General features: G+C 43.2%; 1 protein-coding gene across 1 annotated transcript in view; it reads right to left on the reverse strand.

Moving 5' to 3' along the window:
• The window catches only part of CACNA1E (calcium voltage-gated channel subunit alpha1 E), a gene marked incomplete at both ends in the record, with an annotated part of 387,788 nt that overhangs the window by 144,912 nt on the left and 214,905 nt on the right, over positions 1–27,971 (reverse strand). The window contains one exon of the mRNA XM_080698762.1: positions 8,346–8,449. Within this exon, the coding sequence (XP_080554888.1) occupies positions 8,346–8,449 (104 nt within the window). The remainder of the gene's footprint in view (positions 1–8,345; positions 8,450–27,971) is intronic.

Below are 27,971 nucleotides of genomic sequence, written 5' to 3' on the forward strand. Positions count from 1 at the left end.
TCTCCCCACTTTCACTCTTGCTTCTCTTTAGTGCTGCTTCTATGTAAACTTTCCTCAGGATGACCAACTTCAAAAGCAAATCTGGACATCTTCCTAGCTTACAACTTCAGAACCACCCACCAGCTTCTGGGATCAGGTTGAAACTCATTAGCTGAGCCCAAGAGGCCCTTACATGACAAAACTCTGCCTCTGCCTTTATATTCGTCCCCTCTGCTCCCCCTACATGCTTCTTCATTCAAGCTGCTCTCAAACCAAGGGCTTTTATCTTTCTTCACTCTCAATCTGCTAGAATGTCCTTCTTCTTAGCTAACCATTAATCATTCTCCAAAAGCATAAACAACCATGTTCTTCAGCTGGCCTTTTCTGATACTGGTCCTAACTAGTTTAAATGTCTACCCCATTGCTGTCTCTATCTAGACTATGCACTCCACAAGGGTGGAAGTTCTGTGTCCTTCTCTGATCTTGTGTCCCCCCTTCCAGTTCTTGGCAGTGGATGACACACAGCAAGCACTCATTAACTGCTGTCTAAGTGAATGACGGAATTTCTTCCAGTAGAGTCCAAGGTTAGAATCCCAGCAGAAAAATGATTATGTAGTTCACTGACATGCTTATTTCAGCCAGTTACCTGCCATGTCAACCTATCAAGGAGGATCAGACATCCACCAATACCCCTTAAAGATCTTATCTGGACTTCTGGAAGATAGGCATGAATCATGTCCTTTTTAAGACTGACATTCCTGTTTCAAATCAGGCCTGAGAAACACTCTATTGTTATTGTGTGTGTGTTAATGGAGATTAATCCTAGGGGCATTCTCTCTAAGCTACACCCCCCCAGTCTTTTCTGATTTTTAATTTGAAACAGGGTCTCACTAGGTTGCTGAGTGTCTCATTTACATTTCTGAGATGTCCTGCCTACAATCCTCCTGTCTTTGACCTCCCAAGTACTGGGATTACCTTCTAATATGAAATGGCAGGTAATTCAGCAGAACCAAGGTTTAGCCCTGAAGGTACAGTTGCTGGTCTGTTATGTGTGGCCAAGAGATTGGCCTTAGATCTAGGTCTTATTTACCTTTGTGTCATCAACAATGCCTCACAAGATAATAGCTACCCAACATGTGACTCACCTACATGGATCTTAAGGAGCAAAGAAGGCAACCTAATTGAGGGGGGTGAAAGAGGGGAAGAGGGTAATTCCCTAAGGTACATGCACATGTATATCAGTCACTAAGCCAAACCTGAGAGGGAGGGAGAGAGAAGGATTAGGGTGGGGACTGGGGAAGGGCTAAATGAATGAAGTGTGCATATTTGCCTCTACCATCTTGTACTCCATTAAGAAGTAAGACTACAATAAGAAAGTGAAAAATAGAATTCTGTGTGATTACAACTTAGATTTCATTCCATGTATTTTGAATGGTCTCCTTCATTAGTTTATAATCCCCTTGTTTTATTCACCTTTTGTAATCTAAGGGTTTAGCAAGGCATCTTTTGCGTGGTAAATGCTAAATTACACTGAATTGTCAAACCCGGTCAGGATCACACTCTGGGCTACTTTTCTGTAGCTGTCACCTTCTGTGTCAGTATCCCTGAGGGAGGTATACTAAAATAAGCACCTTGTCAGAATTAAGGAATTGTAACCTCTAGCCCCCCCTCTGCCAATAACTAAACCTTCCTCTTCCCATCTCTAAGGATAGCTGTTTACCTACCACATGGAGTTGTCACAAAGAACAAATAAGGTCTGAGAAGCAAAGGTGCTTTGAAAATCATGGCATGTTTACATACATGAGATTTCAGGTTGCCTCTCATGTGCATATGTAAACAGCCCTTGAAATGACTGCCACTGTCCCCATTTGGAGACAGCTCAATTGCTCCCTCAAGTCTACTTCCCTCTCTCAGAAGCCCTGGGAGCAGTGGGTAGAGACACTGGAATAGCTCAGGGTCATTTTCTGTTTGTGTGAGTATTCTGCCCCGTAGCCCCTGACAACACTTCAGGATGCGCTTATGCAGCCCTGCTTTGTTTCCATGGAGACAGGAAGCTCTGCTTCTCTTCAAGCCTAAGCTAATGGTTTTCATCAAATCCTATTTCCTCTGAGACAAGTAAAAATGCTACAATGCTTCTCTCCACACTTCCCCTTTAAATATGAAGCCAACCAACACATCGCACAACCTTCCTCCCACCAATGCCTGGGGCTGCTGGGAGGAAGAACTCAATCTTTTCCACATATGGTCCCCAAAGGCTCATGAGCACCTGCCCCCTCCCACCTGGACTCTCTTCCTCATTTGCCCACAAGAGGGGCCTGGTGGGTCCCCCTAAATTGCTGTGTCTTTTTGCTCTTGGAATAGTCTTGGGACACAGCATTCAAATTGTTTGTGGGTCACCGGAAATCTGTTCCCTGGGGATGAAACTTTCAGAGCTGTTTCTTGGGTAGCTTCAAAGTACAAATCCCAACCAAAGCCCTACTCCAAGGAGAAAGCCTATGTCCTCTCCAGAGGCATAAGGAGCCAACCAGGCAGCAGAGAAATCCCACAGCCCCTCCTGTACACAGGACCAGCTGCTTCTGAGCCCTCTGCAGACACCAATGAAAAGCCCTTAAATGTTAGAAATGTGGCGCATCTGAACGTGCAAAAGAAACCAGGACAGAAATATTCCCATCCCAGCCTGAAAAGCCCTTATTGTTAACACTCCTTTAAACGTCAGAATGGATTCCCTTCAGCTGTTCCCAGCTGCTGGTGCCACTTCTTAGGCTGCTTGCAGAAGTGCTAAGGAGGTACCTGCCATGCCAATTCCATGGCCTCTCTCAACTTGAGGAGGTTGTATCCCATCCAGAGAGGAGCTCATGCCTCACAGCTGGCTCAAGCCAAACATTCATACGCTGCTATATAGATGACCATCACCTGGACCTAACAGGCAGAGGAATGCATGTCACTGTTATCAAAAGGCATAGGTGGCTCATGGGAGCTAGAGGCTGCTCCATGCTGGATCCTGGGCTAAGTCTTTGCATGTGAGAGTTACAGGTGACCCAGAGAAGGGAGCAGGCTCAGGGTACTTGTCCAAGCATACATTGCAAATAAATGGCTGCTTATAGGGTCAGGCTTCTCACCTTTGAATGCCATGCTAAAGATTGTGCTTTTTTCAATGCACCACACTCTCCCATCTGGAGAAAGATGTCAGAGAATGAAAAGATGCAACTCCAAACCAGCAAGAGTTCACGTAGACACAGGCATTGCTTGGTGAAGCTGGGCTCTGTCCCTTTTCAGCTCTTTTGAGACACATGTCAAACCCATATTGGAGTCCTGTCTGGAATATCAATAACTTTGGCTAGCATGACATCCACTTTTCTCCCTCCTTAAATAGTAAGAATTCTATTCTAGTGAGATTCTATTCTCAGAATCTGTCTTGAATTACCTAAACTAAAATATGGACACACTTAGGGAATGAGTAAGGATAAAGAACATGAGATTAAGGTCATACAAACTGTAGAGTATCATCTCAGAAGATACATCTGGGTCAGACCTCTCCAAGGGTAGTCACTGAGGGAATGTATTTGGGTTGTAGACATAGGCTGTGTGGAGAGTTAATTTGGGCATAACAAAGGATGTTAATAAACACTCACTGAGTAAATACATACATAAGGAATCCCATTATAGCTTAAGATTCACCACTCAAGATAAACACTACCATTTTACAATGTCTCCCATTTTTCTTCCATAACCATTTCACAAATTAACACTCCAGGCTCTGAATGATACAGAGTTGGACCAGTATGGTTGTTTCCTTGTTGGTCTTCCTGATCTGATGTCTCTTGGTGGCAGTCCTAGCCTCACTGATGCTAGATGAATATTCTTATATGCTCCTTTCATCCTACACTTTTGTGTGTGCACAATATTTTTAATCCAAATTTTTAATTTGTATTTTTCTCAAAAAATACATTTTAAAGTCATTGAATTTCAAAAGATTTATAACAAAAAGAATAGCCCTTTCCCTCACCTCTTTCAACCCCCAAATCTCACTCCCCAGAGGTATCCATTTTCGACTTTTACCTGTTTTTTTAGGTATTTATTTCCACATTTCCAAATATAATACTAAAAAACACTGCGATCTCTTTATATTTCAATTTTAGATACTAGTTAAAGGCTTCTGTATTGTGAAACCTAAGATTTTTAGTGCTTAATACCCCTTCCCCTCCACATACCCCTCCAAATCAAGGAAATTAGAGCACCACAGAGGGCTGGCCTAAACTTCAGCATGGACAGTGTAAACCTGGTTACTCTGAGTTGCACAGAAGACTGGTTAGGTTTATATTTCTTTCATGGTAACACTTCTGTATTTTGTGGAATTAAATGCTTAAGGGTTGTGTGTACAAATATGTACACAAAAATATATTCTTAAGTATAGTTTTGGCAGAACCATACGGTTGTTCTAAATATTAACACATCAGAGAATATAGTAGTTGTACTTTCTTTCTTAAAGATAACATTTTAAATCTAGGCACAGTGGTGCACACCTATAATCCCAGTGACTGGGGACATTGATATAAGAGAATCACAAGTTCAAGGTAAGCTTTAGCGACTTAACAAGACCTTGTCTTGAAATAAAAAATAAAGATGAATGGAGATGTGGTACGGTGGTAGAGTATTCCTGAATTCAATCCCTAGCACCTCAAAAAGAACAACAGAAAACAAGACAGAATTTTTGAGCCCTGTTATCCTATTCAAATCTGACCTTGATGCCTTTTAAACTACTGGAATCTATCTTCCTAGACTCTCCTCCCAGGAATAAATCTCTTTGCATCTCTTCTCTATTGAATCCTTTGGTTTCATGAGTATCATGTGTTTCTTTCTTAATTACTTCCTTATTTTGAGGGACTTAACATTTTCCGGTAACTATTTCAGAAAGGGTGTCTGAAAATATTGCTAATCTGTCCTCATGAGTAATTGGTAATTTGGCTGGGTATAGAATTTGACCTTAAAAATAATTTTCCTGGTTAATTAAAAAATTCTTTCACCTTGCTGTATAAACTATCATTACAATGTATTTGGCACATGCATTTTTATGTATATAAATGACATTGATATATTGTTTCCTTGTTTTTCACTAAACTCTATTCTTTATATTTTTTCTTTTTTTCTTTTCTTTTGTGGGATTTGAACCTATGGAGATTCTACCCTTGAGCTATACTCCAAGCCCAATTTTCTTTTTTATTTTGAAATAGGGTCTCACCAAGATGCTGAGGCTGGTCTTGGACCTACAGTCCTCCTGATGCAACTTCTCAAGTACTGGGATTACCACCATGTCCAACTCCTAGGGTCTATTCTTAAGATACTCTGTGTTCTGTGTGTATGTTATCTGTGACTCCTAAGTGCTATGTCATATGCTGTAGTATGCATGTAACATTTACATACCTAACTTTCCTCTTATAGACTCTCAGGTTTTCTCCAACTCCCACTGCCAAGAAAAAATACTAGAAAGAATATCCTTACACATGTCTCAACAAAGCTTTTAATCTGGCAACATTAGCCTTTGATTTTGGGAATGTTTCTCACATTTTTCTTTGTTTTTGTTCTCTTTACAGAACTCCTGTTATAAGTGAAGTTGGATCCATTCTTTTTTCCCCCTTCTACTTTCTAGGTTATTTCCTCAACTTAATAATCCAACCACTTACTTTCTTTTTGTTTTGATCACATTTTCTCATTTCTATACTAATTAATTTTATATTAGTTTATATCAATTACATTTTACATTAATTTCCAAGATCTATTCATAACCTCAAAATATAGTAATCTATTTTTTTGTAGATAAAATTATTTCTCACCAATCTCTGCTGATATCAAACAGATTTTTTAAGGTTGTCTTATATTTTTTTCATTATTCATATTCCCTCAAGTTCATTTTCTCTATTTATTATTTTACTTAAAGGGGCTTTATACTGGATATTTTCCTCAATAAGGATGGTTTCTAGGTAAGTGTTCAGATTTAAAAACAGGGTACAAAATACTTATTGGAAACTCTGTATGACTGGTTGGGGCCTGTGGGTTGAATAATAATCCCCCAAACATTTTATGTCCTAATTCCCAGAACTACTGCATGTCACCTCATTTGGACAAAGAGTATGGTATTCTGATGAAGAGATCATCCTGGGATATCCAATAATCCTAATATTCAATGGCAAACTGTCTTATAAAAGCCAGGCAAAGGAGGATCACATAGACAGGTGGGGGAACGATGAGGCAACATGATCCCAGAGGCAGAGACTGAAGTGGTGTGGCTAGAAGCCAAGGAAGGCCCTGGGCCCCCAGACGCTCCAAGAAGGAAATTGACTATCCCATGTGAAATCTCCCAAGATCCCTTGCAGAAAGTATGGCTCTGCCAGATTTTGGACCTCTATTCTCCAGAATTGTGAGATAATAAAATGTCACACAGTGAGGCTCACTGAAAGTGACAGGGGAAGCCGTTTCTCTGGTCTCCCCAAATATCACTCAGTATAGGGAGATCTTTTTTTCTTCCATTCTTTTCTCTCGGTATCTCTGTCTCTCGGTCTCTTTCTCTCTTTCGTGTGGTACTAGGAATCAAACCAAGGGGCATTTTGCCTCCATGTTACACCGCCCCCAGCCCTTTTATTTATTTCTTTTTGTTTGTTTGTTTGTTTTGAAACAGGGTCTTTGCTAGGTTGTTGAGGGTCAGTCTTTGCTGCTGAAGTTGTCCTCAAACCTGTAATCCTCCTGTGTCAGCCTCCCAAGTATTGGGAATACAGATGTGTTGCTACTACAACTGGCTGATAGATACCTCTTTTCTTCAAACAGCATTTCCTCACAGAAGAATCCTCTAAACTACCCAACTGCTGCATTTCTGATCAAACAGAAGTGAACTGAAATACTGATATTCAGTTTCTGGACTTTCATGAATATTCCCACTTTCATTAGGAGATGTCAACTTTACCCTAGAATGCACCCCATGTTAACAATTCTCTGATTCATTCCTCTACAGAAAGTAGATTTTCTAACTTGTGCAGGGATGGTGGCTTAGGGGAGAAGATACTTGTCAGCATTATCTGGAGATTGATATCCTAGGTAGAAGAGGGAGTAAAGACCTTCAACCAGTCTTCTTGTTTTTAGCACAACACACACTTCAGCTCCCAAAGATACCTGGTATTTCCCGTTCTTGAGTTTTTTCAGGCTCTGTAAAGCCATCAGTTTCTTTTTTTTTTTTAATTAGCATTCTCCACTGTAGGCAATTAAACCTCAGTTTTCCAGTGACTATATCAGTTACTGTTTACTCTCTATTTCTGAAAATTCTGTTCACATCTCTCATCTATTATTATTCCTCTTGTTCTTTTGGCCCTTGCGCCTTTCTTAAATTGTATTTTCTGTGTTAGTGGAGCTTCAAGAAATGGCCAATTGGGTTGAGTCTGCTATGATCACATAGAAGCACCACTTTTACATTGTCCTTTAAAGAACTTATGCCAGTCTGACAATTAAGATTAGTTTCACTTAGTAAAATATAAGGTCCTCTAAAATATTACTGTGGTCTTAGCCATCCTAGGATGTCACATTTCCGCCTCTCTTCACTACATGACATTTTCCATTGCTTTATCTTTGCTTGTGGAATGGTATTCCTCTTCCTGGAATATTCATTTCATATATTCTATGTTATCTTAGTACATATTTTATATCTTGAGAAAAATCCCAATTCTTCATGAAACTGAACCCACTGACTTCAAATTGTACAGACTTGTCCCTTCCTCTGAAAAGTTACTATATCTATACTAGTTAGTAAAAAAACAAACAAACAAACAAACAAAAACCTCTTGTTCCCTGCTTCAAGTGTTTATTTTGTCTTTTCAACAAGACATGCTTCATTAGTTACAGAACCATGCCTTTTTCTTTGCTTGTTCTCCGCAACACATACCAAAGTATTGGACATGGAGTACATGCGAATTGATATAGACAAATTCAAGTCACAAATGTAAGATTTGATGTCCAATATACCACACAGTAAGAATCTTTTTGAGGCCAAAGAATATATTTTTAAATTTTGTATCCCTGACAACCATCTTAGTGTTCAACACAGAATTACTAAATGGAAAGATGGATAGATAAATGAAGTTCCACAAATTACCATGTTCGGGGCTACACCTGATGTAAAGATTTTTTAACACCTAAGAAGGATAAGATGACTAGAATGATATCTCACTACTGCATTTCCAGCATCTATAACAGCATTCAGCCCAAAGGTTTTATAAATGAAGTGTTTTATAAATGAAGGTTAAATGAATGAATTTGTCATGAGTCAGGAGGCATTAGGTTCCAGTTAGCAGTTAGCAAAGAAATGAGAAAAACATCTGGCTTACCCGGAAAGCACTCCCAGGACTAGGTTGAGAACAAAGAAGGATCCAATGATGATGAGAGGGATGAAGTACAGCCAATTCCAGGTGGCTCCTAAGGCATCATTGGTCTGGAAGAAAAACAATGGCTCCTTAATACTTACAGCCATTGCCAGAAGCAAGACCTACCTTCCACAGCTTCATACACAGGATAATGTGACAAGCATAATGCAATAAAGTTAAACATTGCCTTGCTCCATCCCCAATTCGGTTTTATTTCTAGTTACCCCATATTCTGCCGTGAACATGCTGAAGAACTCTGCATCAGGCACTCTACAATATCCTGAATGGCAATATTCTAACATCCTCACTTAATGTATGAGAAGACGACATGTCATAAAGTCAAATACTTTTCCAAAGACATGCAAATAGTAACTGGTTTTGCAGTGCTTGATGACATGGGTTCTAATCTTTTGCACTCAAGATTCTCAGAAAAGACAGGCTGTGCTCATTACTCTATCTCATGAATACTAACAAAGCACTTGATATGGCTGCTTGGAAGACATTAGGGTCATCCATATCTTGCTCTGCTCTTGACCTGAACTCTCACTTTCTTTTGTTTACCATGGTATATAGCATAGAGTTTGCCCAGGCCTAGCCCCAGCAAGGTTCTAGATAGAACAAGGAATAAAGTATACATTGGAGAAGGATCATTTGAAATCAATCTCTCTCTAAATATTACACAATGAAGTGGAAAATGCACCAAAATTCACATTCTGGATATATCTACCACAAATTGTATTCAAAGCCCTTGAACAGCTGGAGATTGAGGAAATAGTATCCATATGGTTTGTCAAAAGAAGCACCCCTTGATAAGATATAAGATTTTTAAAATTATTTATACTTTTGTTAGTGTATTGCAATTATACATCGTGGTGAGGTTCAATGTGATGCCAACATACTTGAAGTAGAGCTTGGGAGTGTGTTGAAAAGTCCTCTCTAGTACCTGTGCCTTTCAACTAAGGGTTATTCTCAAGCTTCATCTTGAGACTTTCTGGATTGTGTTTTACAAAGAGCTTTGACATCACCTAAATCCCATCCCACCCTTCACAAAATTCAAAACTTATGTGAAACTCATAACAGACATTTTATCCCCAATTAAATGGGAAATCAAGGCCATTAAAGTCAAATGCCATGCCTAAATTTTTCATTCTAACTTAGCAAATTCAAGGTTAGAATTCAAAATTTCTATAGCAAAACATTTCTCTATCCCTTCAATTTACCTTTTTCCCCTCTTGCTGTTACTAAATTTTTAAAACATATTTTGATTCATTATCCTTATGCTTCCTGTGGATTTCTATGACACTATATATTTTTTCCCTCCCAAATTATCTCATTTTCTCTCTGCCTACAATTCAAATATGTCCATCCACAGAATATAGCCCCCTATTGATCATGGCAGCTAATTCTGTATAGTAGAGTTTTATTCATTAAAAATAGCTTCTTAGTCGATCTCCTTTCAACAAACTTGTATCTCGTCTTCCAACTCTGCACTGCTCAGAGAAACGATTCTAATTGAAGCTGACTAAAAAATTAAAAATAAACAATGAAACATTTTCTGAATTGGATGAAACAAAGGCAGAGACCTGTCAATTTCAGTGTCTCAGATCTGACTCTTTGGTTTGACCAGGTCTACTTAGAAACAAGCAGAAAAGATGTGGGGCTAACCTCAGAGAAAGCAGGTCCTGATGCTCAGAAGTAGTATGCATCTAGTTATTTCCAGATGCTAAGAGATATGAGTGGTTTTAATGGACATAGAAAGCTGGTGTTCTGAGATAGCTGAGGCATGGGCCTTCCTGTGAGCTGAAGGGTGAACTGAATGATCTTTGCATAGCTAGCTCCATCCTTCTTCAGGATGTTGTTGATCCTGGTTAGCAACAGTGGTTTACCAGTGGGCTTCAGAGGAATAGCTTCCATTCACTCTATGGCTCAGCCAACCCTCTTAGTGTTCTTTAGCAGCAAAGAGCGTGTCCATGTCCCGTACCCAAATCAGGGTTCGGCTGCCTGTAAACATTAGTATTGGCGATGACAATGACAAAATTATGGCTCTTAACATACCTCTTGTCTCAGAAGAAACTGAGCTAATGTTCAAGGAGAGCTCAGAGCAACTCAGTTGGCTGGCTATTGGCAAGGGCTGCTGTATAAATAAGGGTGTTTCCAAAATGGTGTTCCTCTCATTACTATGATCTGTAAGATGTGAATGTGTTTTGTGGAAAAATGTGCTTTGTTAACCCGGCATATTAAATATGCCTCTCAGCCTGTGTGAATAGCCACAAAAAAGAACATCATTTAGTTATTTACACCATTTCATAAACTTCTTTGATTGTGGAATCTTCTTCTTCAGAGAAGACTGGGTACAATCAAGGTGGTATGGCTGTAGGCTGGAACTCTCTTTTTCAAAGAAAACGTACTAACACATTAGGGAGCATAACTGAAATGTAGGGATAAAAGGACTCCCCTCATTAACCCAGAGTTTGAAATGTTTTCAATTCTTTTATAAAAAGATAATGAGCAGTATCATTTTAGACAGCATTTTATGAGAATGTTTGGGGTTTGTTTTAACTCCTCTTAAGGCAGAAAACTTAACTATCTTCTCAGGTTTGTACCGGCACTTGAAAAGGGGTTTGGCACACATAAATGCTCAACTAACCAATAAATGGCCATGCTTTAAATAAGATGATTCTCTTGCCAAAAATAAACAAAAGTCATTCTGAAATAACTTCCAAATCTATGGAACTTTCTCTGAATTGCTACAAATGTCACCCACCATGGCACTGAGGCCTCCTGGGTCAAAACAAAGGAGGGAAAGGAAGAGAAAGAGAAAAAGAAGAACTGAGAAGGCACCAGATCCAGCAGCACCAGGCCCTGGGGGTTATTAAGGATGACTGACAGCTTAAAAGGTTCTCCTGGAGAAAGCAGCTTGACAGACAGCTCCCCTGGATTATTCACCAACCTTTTAATAGGCTTGCCGCACCCTCTCCACTCCTAGCTCCCTCCCTCTGGTCTCCTCTCACTTCTTCCCCTCCCATCCTTCCTGGCCAGGTGGCTTCCTGCATCCCCTCACAGGCTTATGCCTGGATCAGTGACACCTACAGTAGGACACGGGGGCATCCCTCCGCAGGAAGTAGGCAAAGAACTTCATTTTTTCCTCTTCCAAAAATGGCGAGGTTCTTTCTGATGCTAATTATGGCTTCCATCTCTTTCTGATTCATCATTATTAAACATCTTAAAATTGTCCAGTGTAGGAGAGACAGCTACTAAAGTGTCTTTTGAGATTAAAAAAGAACCAGTCACCAACTCTGAAGGCAGCAAGCGTCTTGACACCGTACACAGTGGGAGTGAGGGGAACACTACCGGGGCTACCGCGGAGTTGTGGCTGTTTTCTCTCGTGGGGTGCATGCGTCTGTCTCATAGCGGAGAAGGAGGAGTGGAGGGGCATCGGGGTGAGAGAGAGAACCTCTTGCTTTTATTATCTCTTCACTGCTTTTTGTGACAGAGTATCCTTTCGTGGAGTATCCTTGCATGTTATTTTCCTCAGCAACTCTTTCCTCAAGAACATGGGGCAGCCCTGCTAAAGGATTCTGAGCGAGTCCTGGGGCTGGTGACCAGCAGCTTCCAAAAGCCTTTGCTGGATTCTGACCCCAGGAGATGCTCACAGGGCAGCCTTCAGCAGACCTCTATTGTGAATCAGCTAAGTGTGAAGCAGCCCCCACCCTTGCAAAAATAATTCAGTCCAGAGAGTGCTGGCCAGCTACTCTCTCTGCACCATTCACGGACCACTTACTGTGATGGTTGACTCTGGACATCCCTGGTAGTTGGTGGAGAATGGTCTTTGGGTGGGTCTGTAAGGGTGTTTCCAGAGAAGACTGGCCAGTGAGAAAGGGGACTGAGTGGAGAAAACCTACTGTCAGTGCAGACAGACACCCACTAATAGGCTAGGGGTGTGGATGAGAAACAAGAAGGTATAAATATGGGGACTAGTGTATTCATTTGCTGTGTGTGTGCTCACACTCTCCTCCTGACACCCCTACAGCAAAACATCATCCTTCTCCTGGCCTTGGACAGCAGAACTCCAGGAGTGAACCAGACTTGAACTCTGGGCCTAGCACCAGTGGCCTCCTGAGGACTTGTGCCTTTGGCCTTGGACCAGGGCATTGCACCATCAGCTTCCCTCATTCTGAAGCTCTGGACTTGGACCAAGCCACACTGCTGGCTTCTATGGTTCTTCAGCATGTAGAGGGCAACAGTGAGACTATCATCCTCTGTGACTAGGTACACCATTTCCTCCAACAACTTCCCTCTCCCGTGTCCTACGGGTTCTGTGTCTCAGGAGCACCCCGATACATATCAGGTCTTTCTAAGGTGTCCATGCCTCTCTACCCATAACACCTTTCCCTGCACTGGCAGGCTGGCTGCGCTCTGTCTCTCACCTGCTGCTTCCCTGAGTGACACACACATGCACACGTGCACACACGAGGGTGATGACAGACAGAAAGCAGGCCGGGGGCGGCGGCCCACCTGCACAGGAGTGCTCGGCGGGTGCCAGCCCTGACATCGTGGGAAAGCGTTTCTTTGGGAACCTGCCTGATTGGAGGTGGTGAGCTCACCCACTCCCTGGGTAAACAGGCACACATGGCAATTATCACATTAATCTTTGGGGGTGGGGTAGGAGGAGCAAGATTGGAGAGGAAGATGGGATGGGGCAAGCAAGAGGAAAGAAGCCCCGTGGTTCTCCTGGCCAGAGGCTGTGTGGGAAGGATCAAGTCCCCATCTTTGGAAATATGTCTCTTAACAGAATTCTGTGGGGCCCTATGGTGAACACTTGGAAGGGCCCCCTTGGATGTCTGCCCCCTTCCACAAGGCAGCTTTGACCAGGGAGACTGAGTTACCTAAGACTGAGTACTGAGGGTGAGTGTAAGGGCTAAAAGGAGAACACTGATCCTAGGCTCTCTTCAGAGATTAGGAGCCTCTGGGGCACATCTGCTTCCTGGGCTAGCCTAACAGGGATTCCTCCATTCTGGTCAACGGCTCATGGGGCTGGATAATACTTTGTCATGGAGCAGCCCTGCGCTGTGTATGAGCAGCACCCTTGGCCAAGACATGAGCAGGACTCCCCCAGTCATAACCACCAAAACTGTCTCTAGAATTTCCAAAAGTGGGGAGCATCTTCTTGAGAAACATTAGCCTTAAGGCCATATTTTGTTCCACAAATTCATGGACTACCTCCTATCTCATGGAGAGATCTTTTGCTTCAATAATATATATACTTTTGATATTGGGGGTTGAACTCAGAGGCATTCTACTTTCAAGATACATCCCAACTTCCCTCCCATTTTTTTTTAAAGAACAATGTCTTGCTAAGGTCCTGAGGCTGGCCTCGGACCTATGATCCCCCTGTCTCAATCTCCCAATTACTGGGATTACAGATTTGCAAAATGTGCTACCACTCCTGGCTTTCAGTGATTATTAACAAAGCCCAAGTGGGGAGAGATTAGGAGTAGCCACCCTCTGCTGCCAAAAGGCCAAGCCATTCTCTACAAAGCATCTATCCAAAGTTTGGTCCTGACCAAGCCCAGGAAGAGGAACATTCAGACAGTATTGAACACAGAAGGAAGGTGTGGCACTTGCTCACACCTGCCCTAGTGCCGTGCCCCCAGGCAGCCTACTTTGATGAGCTCACCTGTCTTTCCTTGGCTCCCACTTCTTCCAGCATCATGTGTGGGCTCCTGGCCCATCCCAAGTCATTCTGATTTTATGTCTCAGAGCTAAAATGCCATATTTTGTTTCACAAATTCATGGACTACCTACTATGGGGCAGAATTTCTTCAAGGTATTTAAAGTAAACAATGAGCAACAAGGTCTCAATCCTGGCCTCTGTGAAACTTACAGTACAATGGGAAAGCCCACACAAAACAGAAATATTCATGTAACATTAAACCATAACCAGTGCTGTGAAGGAATCATGGGGCACTGAGGCAGGGGGTCTGTTCTGGTCCACAGGGGCAGGAAAGAAGTTGCTAAAACTTTCAGAAAAAAAAATCATATGAGTCTAAGAAACTGCTGTGACTGAGAAGGCAGAAACCTGAAAGGCAGTAAAAATTTTTATGATGGAGGTGGAAGAAAGATGAGGGGTGGGGGATTAAGGCTAGAAAGTGCCAAGAAACAGAAGGCATTTAAGAAAGAAATGGAAGATGCTCTTCCTGGACCAATTCTACTGCCTCCCAATAGTAGCCTCAAAATAGTAGCATCCCTGTGCAGATGTTACTCTGAAAGACATTCAAAAATTATAAGAGTATTATATATGTAGAATATGACAGATATTCTCAAAATGGACATAACTGTGCAGTAGCATCCAGATATCCCTTGGTCCTCTCTTGGGCCCCTTCATGGGTACCATCTCCTCCTCCTCTGATACAGCCTCATCTTGACTTCCTTAACCATGCATTTAACGGGGCTCAATGGTGAATTTCCCTTTGGGTGCTGAGCCATTTGTACAGTGCTCTCTTGTCCTGCCCCCTATCCACCTCCCTGTGTAGCTCTCACCGGTCTGGATGTGGTAGATTCTGTGATGCACCTATCCAGGTCTCTTTACTGGGTGCCCATTCACCACCTGCTATGTGTGTTAACTGGGAATGGCTCATACTTGTCTCCTTCTCAGAAGCCTTAACTTCCTGGGATTGTATGTCATCCATGGGATGGTGGAGATGGAAGGACCTGTACCCAAAACTACTAGACCAGCCCTTTTCACTCTGTAGGGGACAATCTCTCAGCCTCCATGATACAATTCACACCTTTGGAGCTACCTGTAGGACCAGGCTGATGCTAAAACTTCCCAAGCCATACCTTTGCCTAGTTTTGTCCCCAATCTACCCGGCTTCCCTCAAAATCCAACAGGTGTCTCCGAATAGTAGTCACTCATTAAATCACACCCCCAAAGTCTCCATCCCAGGGTCAGTTTCTAGGTAATCTTTTACTTTCTCTCCAGGGTTTTGACCCTGGAAGCCTGCACCTTAATCACAGTAGTGGGTTGGCACTTCTAAGAACAGAGCCTTACTCTGTACTCCTCTGACCAAGCCCACCTTTTAGAAAGGGGACACATTGTGAGGTGTACTGTATAAGCTGTTGGGTACACTGGATTACAAGCTATGAATTTTCCCACCTGGTTTCCTGCATACTAGGAATTTTAATTATATTCTTACAAGAGGATTATAAGAACACATCATCTAACACATCATCTGACAGAAGAGGAAACTGAGACCCAGAGAAGCAAGGTGACTTCCCTGAGGATATGGGCAAAGTATCTGCAAACTGAGACCATAATCTAGAACCACAGTGGGTCAACTGCTTGAGAAATCTTGACTCTCCATATCTCCTGTCATCTCAGGTCTCTGAAACAGCAATCTAATTCATTCTACTAGCACCACTTAGGGAAGAACAAAAGACAAGTAGGAAAGGCAGCACTAGGCTCTTGCAAGTAGAAAACAAGGACTGTCTTCACAGCCCCCCACAAATAAAGGAGGTGGGAGTCAGGTGGAAGGAGTGAAGACAAAGAGTACCCAGTGAGCACAAGCACCTGCTGCCACCCATCCAGGAGGCAGAGCCTGTCATTCCCAGGAGACAAGGCATTTTATTACGTCTCAGATCCCTGAGCATATTTAATAAACATGCTAAGTCTCCCCATACAAGCAAGCTCCAAGGTAGCATCTGGCTTAGCCAGGGGGCCTTTTAAGTCATTAAGTCTCCCCACATAGTCGGGTTGTTCCAAACCCCGTGGGGATGGGGATGCAGCCACTTTCTCCCCGCTTCTCTGGGTCTTCAGTGGTTGTCAGTGCAACAATGCTTTAGTCCCGATCCAAACGGACTTCAAGGAGGAACTGACTATTTGGATATTTATTCTTCTCCTGATCTTCCCTTTGCCTTCTTTTTCCAGTGGGAAAATATAGCAGAGCCAGCCTTGCAAAGAGGCGTGGTAGAGAAAGAGTACACTTCCCATGCCATCTACAGGCATCCACAGGATGCTCTTGTGGTTTGAAGATAGTATGTCCCCCAGAAGAGGTCATGTATTAACAATTCAAAAATGCCCAGAAGTGAAGTAATTGAATGATGAGGCTTCTAATCTCACTGGTAGATAAATCAATTGATGGATTGATGGGTTTACTGAGTGGGGCATGGCTAGAGGAGGCACGTTATGGGGGTGGCCTTGGAGAGCCTATCTATGTCCGTGGGTCCTTTTTCCTTCTGTCTCCATAAGCTGATAACAAGCTCTCTTTGCTTCCTGCCTCTGTACCCTGAGTTCTGCAGACACAACTCAGCCCAACATGGACTGAAACCTCCAGAACTGTGAGCAAATAAACCTTCCCTCCTCTCAGTTGTAGTTGTCAGGTATTCTGGGACACAGCAGTGAGAATGCTGGCTATATGCAGGTAGCTAAGACACCAAGCAGGAGAGCCTGGCCAGGGAGGCTCCTCTTCACAGGCAAACACGGCTCGCATCCCACAGTTGAGCGGCCACTACCACTGAGGCTGGGCAGACAAGGTCAGATGTTCAGTGAAAACCCATCCACACTTGTGGGAAGACTACTCAGGAGTGACTATTAAACCAAGAGAGGGCAAGGGGCACCATGTAGGACTGCGATGGCCACCATGCCCATGCTAATGAGAACCTCAAAACCCACTCTGTAAGGCTCTGCTATAGTTACATATTCTTTATTAAGTCATGATAATTCTAATATCTATATCATGTGATTTTTACCCTGTCCTCTCCCTTTCTGAACTCTGGTCTAGAAACCCAAAAAAGATGAGCACTAATAAAAACCTTTAAAGGTCTTCTTATCATTGTTGAAGCTGTATTTGGCTTACATTGGGGTCCATATTCGATTCTCTCTATTTTTGTGTATGCTTGAGATTTTCTATTAAGAGTTACAATTTTTCCCAAATAAAATTAGTTTATTTAAATAGTTCTGGGTCATGTATGAGTTTTAAGAGAAATTTTATTTTAATCATAACAGCGAAACGGTCAACAGTGACAGATAACCGGGAGTTTAGATGTGAGTGGTTTTAAAAAAAATGTATACTTCCTATACTTTGCAATTTTTATATAGTAGCTAATATATTTTAATGGATTTATTAAAAATAAAGATTATTAGAAAAATATTAAAGAGGGTCCCTTGAAATTGTGGTCCAGAGTGCTGGGGTAGGAGATGTTTCTGGATCTATCAGGCAGCCAGGGCAGAGGCAGCTAGCTCTGTATTGTGACATCTAGGCTGGGTGCCTTTTTTTGTTTTTGTTGTTTTTTGTTTTTTTTCAGAGAAAGCAAGTATGTTTCTTCTCAGTTCAGTGTGTTGTTCTGACACTACTCACCATCATCACTGTATGCAGGTAGCTAAGACACATGAATTAAAAGGAATTTAAAGAAATGTACCCTGTAGTGGTCAATAAGCACATCATCCCTTCACCCCTTCCATGGGGCTTGCAGATGAGCAACGTGCTGCACTTTTTAAAGAAGGCTGAACACCAGAAAGGGCAATTCTCAGAAGAGGCAAAGAGGATATGGGGTGTGCCGTGGCCTTCACTGTGTGCAGTCCTTATTTTAGAAAAGACTTGCTCAGTGATATAAGGGTTCAAAGTCTTTGGCCTCTTTGCTGGCTTTCCATTCTGTCAGGGATAAGTCCTTCTGATTACTATCCTTTGTTGCTTTCCCAGTAGTCTTTACTCTCCTCCGGTTAAACAGTCATTATTTCCACGCAGTCTGATATGAGTCTGATGCCTTCATCATCTTACAGATGACAGAGCTGGATGGAATTGTAACATCACAAAACCCTCAAGTTATGAAGAACTGAGGGTCAAAAGCTGTGTGACTGCCAAAAGGTCACACTAGTTGGTTACCAAAGTAGAAGCAGAATACAGAATTTCTGACTTCCAATCCACTCTGCAAAGCCCTTCCGTTCTATCTACTCTGTTTAGTACTTAATTACATACAGCCCTGTTCCCCCTCATTATTTTGAACGTAATTAGTCTTGCTGCATGATCTCACTGGGAAGGTACAAAGGGTTTAAGACCATGATTAAGACAATTCCTCTGAAGGTTGACACCACTGACAGTCATCCCTATGAATTCTGCAACTTCAGAAAGGAGCAGGGCTTGGTACCATGTCATATGCTACGTGGGAGGCTGAGGCAGGCGGATTGCAAGTTGGATGCCAACCCAAGAAACTTAATGAAACCCTGCCTCAAAAATAAATAAATAAAAAGGGCTGGGGGTATAGCTTATTGGTAGAGTATCTCTGCGTTTACTCCCTCATAATGGAAAAAGAAGAAGAAAGGAGTAAGGCTACAAATGTTATTAAAAGTTTCTTGGGTCTATACTTTCACCTAGAGTTGAAGTAGGAGGAGGATATGGACCAGTCAAGGAACAGAGGAAGACATTCCAAGGAGAGGGATCTGGGTGGGAACAAGAAGGCCATCCAGGGTTGCTGTTAGCAGTAGCAAGTAAGGCAGCCTAAGAAGGGTCAGGTCATGGAGGACACTGAGTGGACGCCTGAATCGCTCAGATCTGCCACTCCCCAAGAGTTCTTCTTTCTTTCTTGCCTCTCTTGTTCCTTGCTCCACCACACCATGAGTCCTCTGACACTTGCAAACATGGCTCAGCCTCTGTATAGCTAAGCACATCGCTTTACTCCACTACAAAAGCCCCTCGGCAATTAGGCACACCATTCATTCAACACTTAAATGTATCATCTGCACGAGATCACTGTGGAGATCCAGCACGTGATTTCACACAGTGCTCTTGAGTGTATCGTCTGCACGAGATCAGTGAGAAGGAAAAATAGTTCTCAAGGGCTTTGACTTCCATAAGAAAGCTAAGTCATGAGTACAGACACCGATAACAGAAAAGAGAACATTAAGTGCTGCTCTTAGGCATTTGTTTACACTTATCTGAAGGCCTTTTTATATGTGTTCTGTCTCTTTTACATATTGGTCCTCCCTTCCCATTAAGGTTGAATGTGTCTCGAGTACAGAACTGCGTCTTTTATTCTGTGTTCACTCTAGCAACACCTAGACTATTACTCTACACACAGGAGCTTCTCAATAACATGACTAATAGGAGATTAAAAATCTGCTGGCATGTTCCTGCTTCACAGGTCTATATGAGTTTCCTTCTGGGAAATAAATACATCATCTGTAAAAGAGCATCTCTGTTGACACACAGCACAAACATACCTTATTCAAATATTCAGCATGGCCTACAAGAGGAGAAACTCAAGACAGAGCTTCAGATAATTATCATTTTTGGCTTTCATTCTTCCCTCCTCAAAGGGTTTTGAGCAGAAGGTGAATTAATTTATCATTGAACATCTCTGTTTTAATTAATGACTGTACATTGAACACTATGTAAGACTGGTTAGCCCAGTTGGTTTCCTGAAGAAGGCCCAGGACAGTCAGTTTCATTTATTTTGTGGCCACAGGAAGCACTCCTACTCCTCAATAAGAACAGCTTGAAAAGCAAGGACCCATGGCTTGTACATCTTTGTCTCTCCAGATCCCAAGACAGCATAGCTAGAAAACATGCTCAGTAAATTTCAATGATGCTGATGAGGTGATAATGAAATGCCTGGTCTTACATGCCTATCATCAACTGAGGCATGACAGGACTTAGGTGAGGTCCTCCAAGGTGGTCCTACTGGGTCAGTTTACTATAGTAAATTGGGCTACACATGTGCGCAAGACATAATTCCCCTCACCCATAACTCATGGCCACGGGTAGAATTGAAGGTCAGCCAGAGTCCTTAGGCTGCTCACCTCTACTTTTGGTAAGCCTTATCCATCTTCTACAGCACCACATAACTTATTTATAGAAATCCCTGTTCCAGGCAGCCATCTGTCAGGGATAATGAAGGGGAATTCCTCCCTTGAATGGCTAACTATGCCAGACAGTAGATATGGCATCTCTTTCCAACCAGTTTCCATTTCTACCACTTCTCTCCTCTCATCTTTTGATTTATACCCTCTTGTTCATTGCTGGTCTCCCATAAATTTGTCTTTATTCTTCTCTTTCCTGAGGATACACCAGGCTCAATTCAATGGAGAATTTCTATCGATACTGGGTACGATGAGGTTGAAAGAGAAAATTAAAGAAATAATGTTCACTATTTCCCAACTGGAGAATTTTGAAAAGAATTCTTTCTACTTTTACCATTCTTTCCGCAGTTTTACTATTTATTTTGGTGAAATACACTAAGATCAATGACCATGGGTAACACAGGAATGTATATCAGCTATTGGATGGCAGATACAACTGAGACCCTGTTCTATCTCTTTCTGGAAAGACTATGATGACCTAATTAAAATGTGTATGTGGGGTGTGTGTACTGAGGGCCAAACCCAGGGGCATTCTATCTCCAAGCTACATCCTCACCCCTGTTTTATTTTTATTTTGAAAGAGGGTCTCTCTAACCTGCAGAGGGCCTTGACAAGTTGCTAAAGCTGGTCTGGAACCTACTATCCCGAATATTAGGATTACAGGTGTTTGCTACCCCTCTCAGCAAAACATTTTTACCTAAACATTTTTCCATTACTTAGACCCTAAGGATCCACAATACTGAGGAGTGAAAAAATAATCTTGGTTTCCACTTGTTAAACGAATACTCTATGCTGGGCACCGAGCCAAGTGCATAACACGCACTGCCTCTAATCTTCCCAACCATAAGCAAAACAAGCGCTACTGCAATCTTCCGTGTTAAAAACCTGGGCTCAGGAAGGCTGAGGGATGGTTCCCAGCCTCCCACAGTTAGTATTCTGAAGATTCAGAATCCACATGCAAGGTTAACTTTATCTGCAGTTAGCAGGGGGTACTACCTGAGCAGCAGGTGGATATAGAAAATAGCAGTGTTGCTCTCTCTTAGAACATGTTTGAGAACAAAGCAACAGATCCAGGTACTCCAACAGCAATACCAGCAGAGGAAATGCTTCCTGACCACTTCCCTATTTTGTAATCCTATCCAGATGTTATATTGTTTAAACTCCCTTGACCCCTGCACCTAACCATGGTTTCTTCCCTGCCCTGAATATCTGATAAGGTTGGAAGACTATCACAGTCAGTTCTCTGGCTAGTTGTACAACAGCCATTCTGTTGCCAGGGAGATCCTGTGCAGCAGGGCAGGAGATTCACTATCACAGCTGCATCAGTCTGTAAAGATGGGGGAAGGTGTCAGTGCTAACCAACACACCTGGCCCTATCTCTCCCTTAAGGTCCAGAACCTGCTACGGCTGCCCTTGTCAAGTTCCCACATATTGCTGACCTCAGCCCAACCTGTCTAGCTCTTCTCTCCCAGCATCTGCCTCTCTAAATACAAAATCACGTGACCACGGCCAGCCTCTTGCAATTCCCTCTCCTGTCATGTTCTTTCCTATTTCCGCACCTTGCTCATGTCCCCACTGCCTGGCACACCTACCTCACCTTTTCCACCTGCCTCAGCTCAAACCCTGACTGAATGCCACCTTCACTCGGAACGCTGCCCAGAGGAAGCACCTCCTGCCTCCCCTGCACTTAATCCCACCATGCCACTTAACTGTGTGCTGTCTTCCTACAGACTGGCGCCTGGGTCTCTTCTACAAGGCTGGGCACCCCTCGAGAACAAAGAGCAGGTTTGATCTGTCTGTTACTGCCCCTGCACCCAGCTTGGGGCTCAGTTGAGCTCAGAACTTTACTTAGCTTGAATCCAGATTAGGTGCTCAGCTGGTGTTTATTGAGAGAATAAATAAGTTAATAAAATGAATGTATGATTCTGATTAAATCAAATACAAGCAGGGAGGGCAAGAAGAGGTGACTTAGAAGATTTCTCATTGAGTTAATTCAATACCTAGAGGGTTTTCTTCCTCACTAAGAGGACAGAGTTAGTAGGGGTTTATCAGGGATTATCATTTAATAAGCCCTTCCCAGGTATATCTTGCCACAAAGAACAATTGCTAATCCTTTCTGGAAGAGAAAGGCTCTCTAAGTCTTATCTCTGATGAGCTCAGAAAAGGATTTAAAACAAGACTGATAGACTGTCTTTACAGCGGTGGCTTGCCTGTGAGGCTGGGTCCAGGAGGCAGAAAGACTCTACCCAGTATGAAGATGGACTATAGTTCTTGAAAGGCTCTACATGATGATCAGAATTCTCCTTGATATTGGAATAACTCACAGTCCTCAGGGATGGTAGATGTGTTCTTGGGTAGGAGAGAGGGCAGTAAAAAGCACAGCTTCTATGTTGAGTGGGCATTGCTAGGAAACACCAAGTTAATGCTCCAGCAGCAACACTATGGCACTCTGACCCACAGGTGATGAGCACAAAGCATCCTTCAGGGAAGCTGCCCTTGGCTCTCTAGGTGGCCAGGCTGGGCAAGGCAAAGCTTGCCACTCCCACCTCCCAACCCTGAAGCTCTGTCCTCCTCACAGGGAAGAGTACTCTCTCCTGGGAATGCCTTTCAAACATCAATCCTGACACCACCACCATCCCACAACACAGCAAATTATTCACCATCAAAAATCCCTGCCATACTTCAAGGCCTCTCTTACATCCCTCTCCTCTCCCTAATTCCCTGATTCCCAGGGAGACCTGCTTCCTCTAGTGCTCAGGGGCTTTCCATGCCTGCTTGTGGATCCTCTAATCCCCACATTCAAGCCAAGTCCCTTCCTTCATTCCCTTGGCTAAGTCCAGACATTTTAGTCTGGATGGCTTTCATTGCTCTAGGCCAAATCTGTGAGTCAACATTTTTTTGGAGCCAACACCATATACATTTTGCCTCCATTTGCATTTGTTGATATGTTTTCCACCATCCTTTGGGGGCAGATACAGGTACTTTAACCTTTCTCTGATGAGCAAACTGAATCCCAGAAAGGTTGAGAAACTTGCTTAAGGTTGCACAGAGTGCGGCAGGTCAGGACTGCACCTAGGCTATGTGACCTCTGCTTTCTTTCCCAACACACTCAGCAGTTGGTACCATATCTGAAACAATGGAAATGTACTAAAGCATGGGGTTTTAGTATAATCGCTTCAATAGGATAAGCTCTGTTATTTAGAGTCAATCCTTAGCAAAGAAAAACAATGAATGAATAAATGAAAAACCATCAATTACATGTATCTCTCCTGAACACTTGTCATGTCCAAGGACATATATGTTTATTTCTAAACTTTTTTAATTCTTTCTAGGTCATTATAATACTTATCATAACCTATAATATTTATTTGCTGTCTGTAATCCAGACAAATCTGTGAATTTTGGAAGTCAGAGTTTTATGTTTCTCTGGGTAGCAAGAACCTAACAGCATTTGACACTGCATAGGTGCTCAATGAACCTCTCTCACATGAATGGATGAATCCTATCATTTAGAAGCAAAATTTAAAGGGAAATTCCATGTGCCATTCATTCAAATTCAGCAAATATAACCCAGAGAGGAGGTCTGCAGAGTGTGGCTCCTGAGCCCACAGCATCAATATCATCGTTTGAGCCCTGTTGGAAAAGCACTTTCTCCAGCTGAGAACTTCAGGTGAATCCAACAGTCTGCTTTTCCCCAAGCCTGCTATGGTTTCTGTGTGTCCCCCAAGGTTCATGTGTTGGAAAAGAAATGATGCAGCAATGTAAGAGGTGTGGTCTTTGGGGAGGTGGTTAGGTCATGAGAACAGAGCCCTTGTAAAAGCAAGAATGTCATAAAAGGGCTGGTTGGGGGGAGTAGGCCCCCTTGTTTCCTTTCTATCTTCTACTGTATAAGGGCATAGCATTCTTCCTGTCTGGAAGATGCAGAGTTTGAGGTAACAGCTCAGGAGCAGAGACTAGACCTCCCAATCCCAGATGCCAGCATCCTGATCTTAGCTTCCCCCACTTCTAGAACTGTGAAAAGTAAAATTTGTTCATTATAAATCACCCAGTCTGTGGTATTTTGTTATAGAAACAGAATTAGACTAAAACAATGCCATTCCAGGGAGAAAGAAGAAGAAGAGGGAAGAGGAAGAGGAGGAGGAAGGAGAAAAGGAGGAGAAAGGAGAAGAGGAGGAGGAGGAAGGAGAAGAGGAGGAGGAGAAGGAGGAGGAGGAGAAGGAGGAGGAGGAGGAGGAGGAGGAGGAGGAGGAGGAGGCGGAGGAGGAGGAGGAGGAGGAGGAGAAAAAGTCTGCAATGAGTAGCTTCAGTTGCTACGCAGATGTAACCAAGAGTGAAGAGAGAGAGAAAGAGGGAAAAAAAAACAATCTGAGAAAGGAGAAAGACTGAAGTTGAGTGGGGAGGAGGAGAGATGACAGAAGGTGTGGGGAGAGCTGGAGAGGGAGGAGAAGAGGAGTGGGTGAGGAGGAGATTGATTCATCTTGCAATTGCCTGCGAATGGAATGGGTTCATGATCTCAGCTGGGTGCTGCCATGACAACAGGTGCAGCCCTTCCCACCCCCTCTCCAGGATGACCAGGCTCAGGCACCTACGCTCCCTGAGCCCTGTCTCAGGGAGTTGACAAACAGTGAGGAGAGGGCTCAATGGCGGGTCTTCACACCTAGGTGCGGGCCTTGGCTGGGGTTCTAGAGAGCCTGCTGCTCACTGTGAGAGCAATGGGAGCTGTCCACTGCCAGGTGATAAAGACACACCTGGCTGAAAGTTAGTGCGGAAGGACTGAGGTTTATCCTCAGCCCCTTAACACAGTCTGCCTAGGATACCACTGCTACTTGGGAATCACAGTAAGGAAGAATGACTGGCTTAAGAGGAAAGAGAGAGTGTGTTCATCCAGATGCAGGGTTAGAAGAAAAGGAAGGGGCACGGAGACCCGCAGGGCACAGAGACCAGTGAAGGGCTATTCCAGAAGCCTGACCAGAAGCCCTACATGCAGAAGCAGGAGAGGAGCAGAACTCATATAAAGATTCAAGTCACAAGCTAGGAGTAATGGTGCATGCATGTATTTCTAGTACTTGGGAGGCCGAGACAGGAGGATCACAGGTTCAAAGCCAGCCTCAGCAACTTAGTGAGACTCTGTTTCCAAATAAAAAATAAAATAGGGTTAAAGTTGCAGCTTGGGGTTAGAATGTTCCTGGATTCAATCCCTAGCACCACAAGAAAGGAAAACAAGAAAAGATTTGAAGTCACAAACTCTGGTGGGAGATCAGAGGCAGCCCAGCTCCATGGATAGTAAGGAACAGATGGCTCACAAGACCATCAGCACCACTAGCTGGGAATATCTGGAGTCGGGGCCCCCGCCAGGTGAACACACATCTAACTGGATTCCCTAATAAAGACAAGACAGGGCTGCAGGAGGGGAAGGAACTGAGATCAGCAAAACGCACAATGCTCCACACATTCAATGGAAAAACTTGGTAAGGGCGAGTTCGCAGCCAATTAGACATGAAAAGTAAGATATAATTGCTGTTGCTATGTTTGTTTCCAAGAAGAACTGTGTTATGATTAGACTAACAGGCTAGTGTTAGCTTTTGAGCAAATGGCAAGGAAGCCTTTATCTCACTGTCTCTCCCGTGAGAGAAGGAAGGGGCTGAGGAGAAGCCGGATCCATAGAGGATGGCTCCGTTCAGAGCATCTGCCTTAGGACATCTTCCTGCAGCCTTGAACCCTTTGGGGTGGAAAAGGGGAGAATGTGCTAAGAGACTGCTCAGATCTGATTTGTTAACCCTCATGCTGATGCAATGAAGTTGTCGCTGCCTTCACTTCACAGGTGAGGACAGTGAGCTCAGACAGGTCAAGCAGCATGCAAGAAGAAGAGTGAGGGTTGAGGATTCAAGCCCACGATTGCCTGACTCCAAAGACCAGGCTCCTTTGCTCTCCATCAAGGAGATGTGTCTGCCTGCAGTAACAGCAAGGGGAGAGAAGTGGTAGGTTATACGTTACCCAAGAGCTGTGACACCGTCTCCAGATAGACCCGGGGTGTCTCACTGGACTGGCCATCTCAATGAGACACCAAGGTCTGAGAGGAAAACACTGCTCTCTTCTCTTATTAATTCTGTGACATTGGACAAATGACTGCATCCCTCAGTGCTTCTGTTTCTCAATGTGTATAACAGAAATAATCATGGAACAGTACTATGAAGGCTAAGAGGTATAATCTAATGGTTAAACTCTCAGCCAACCATTTAATAGTTGTGAAATCTTAGGCTGAAAATTAGTTCACTTTTCGGCCCCTTTATTTCTAAAATGTGTGGATTCAATTAGAAACAATAGCACCTACAACACTCGCTCAAGATATGGCACATAGAAAGTACTTAGTGTCAGCTGAGACAGTGAGGCTGAATACGAATGCCTGGGGTGGATCCCATTGTCCCCAGTTCAGGGAAGACCCTTATCTCCCAGCTACACTCACTGGGAATTGCCAGCCTCTAGTGAAGAATCCCTGCAGGGACTCAAGCTGGGGTGTCAGGTCAGCCTCTCCTCTTAGCTGTGGATTCCTCACATCCTTGTACATGTTTCCCCAAAGCACACCCCAAGAAGCATTCTGCGTTCCTTCTCTGGTACCACACCAACTTCCAGAGAACACAATCTGAGATAGTACCTACATCTTAGAGGGTGCTCAATAAAGGGTAAATGAAAACAGCAATAATAGTTTTCTAACTCAAAAGACTGTGATTGTGTGTGTAAGTCCCAGCGGCCTTAAAAATTGCTGGCTGGACAGTCATTCTGAGAAGAAGGGGATTGTGTCTTGAATGTCTTTGTTTCCTCCAAGTACCCCGCCGACAGACAATGCTTTAGAAACATAATTAACTTGCAGAGGTTATATTTCTATTCATTCCAAAATCAAATTAATCTTCCTGAGTCCAGGGGGTATGAATTCTATTTCCATGGTGTTGACACACACAGCTCATGACTAGAGTACATGGAGACTCAGCAACAAGAAACTTTAAAAATGAAATCCCTTTAATATACCTGGTATAGTTTTGTAGAAGTGGGCTGTGCAAATCACATTGGGAAGTAGGCTGCATATGAGCCAGTATTTTTAATTATCTTATAATTAACTATTAAATATTAAACAAAGATTCCATCTGTAAAGACAGGTGCTGCAGACCTGACCCTTCAGCATGGCTTTGAGGCAGGCATACTCTCTTGGGGAGCAGCTAATCCCTGGCAGGATTCTCTCTGCACACCACTTCCTCACCACCAAAGTGACATAGAAAGCCAGTGAGAGTACTTGGAATAGAAGCTCACTCCCTTACTCCCAAACTCTTGGGTTACACTATACCCTGTCTAACTGACTCCCCTGGAAATGGGAGCAGACCAGAGGAAATGCACAAATATTGCTTTCAGTGCAAAGAAAGAGTTTTGCTCCCACTGATACCACTGTGTAGACCAGAGTGTGGAGAAAAGGGTGTTTGGAGAGGGAACAGAGTCTAAGGGTTTATAGTAGTCCTGCAAGACTTTCCCAAAAGAAGTTATCCTGGGACCTGAAACATTAGAGGCCTTTCAAGAGGCAGTCCATTCCCAGGCAGGGGGTTCCAACACCAACCCAGACCCAGCAGCACACAGCTTGGGCTGTGGGGCGTGTATAATCACCTAATTAACCAAGGATCACGCACCTGGGTGGCAGCTATGCTGCCTGGGCACAGAGCCCAAGAAAGCTCCTCTATTATGCAGAGTCAGGC

This window comes from Muscardinus avellanarius, assembly GCF_963383645.1.
Source record: "Muscardinus avellanarius genome assembly, chromosome: 7".
Classification (NCBI taxonomy): domain Eukaryota; kingdom Metazoa; phylum Chordata; class Mammalia; order Rodentia; family Gliridae; genus Muscardinus; species Muscardinus avellanarius.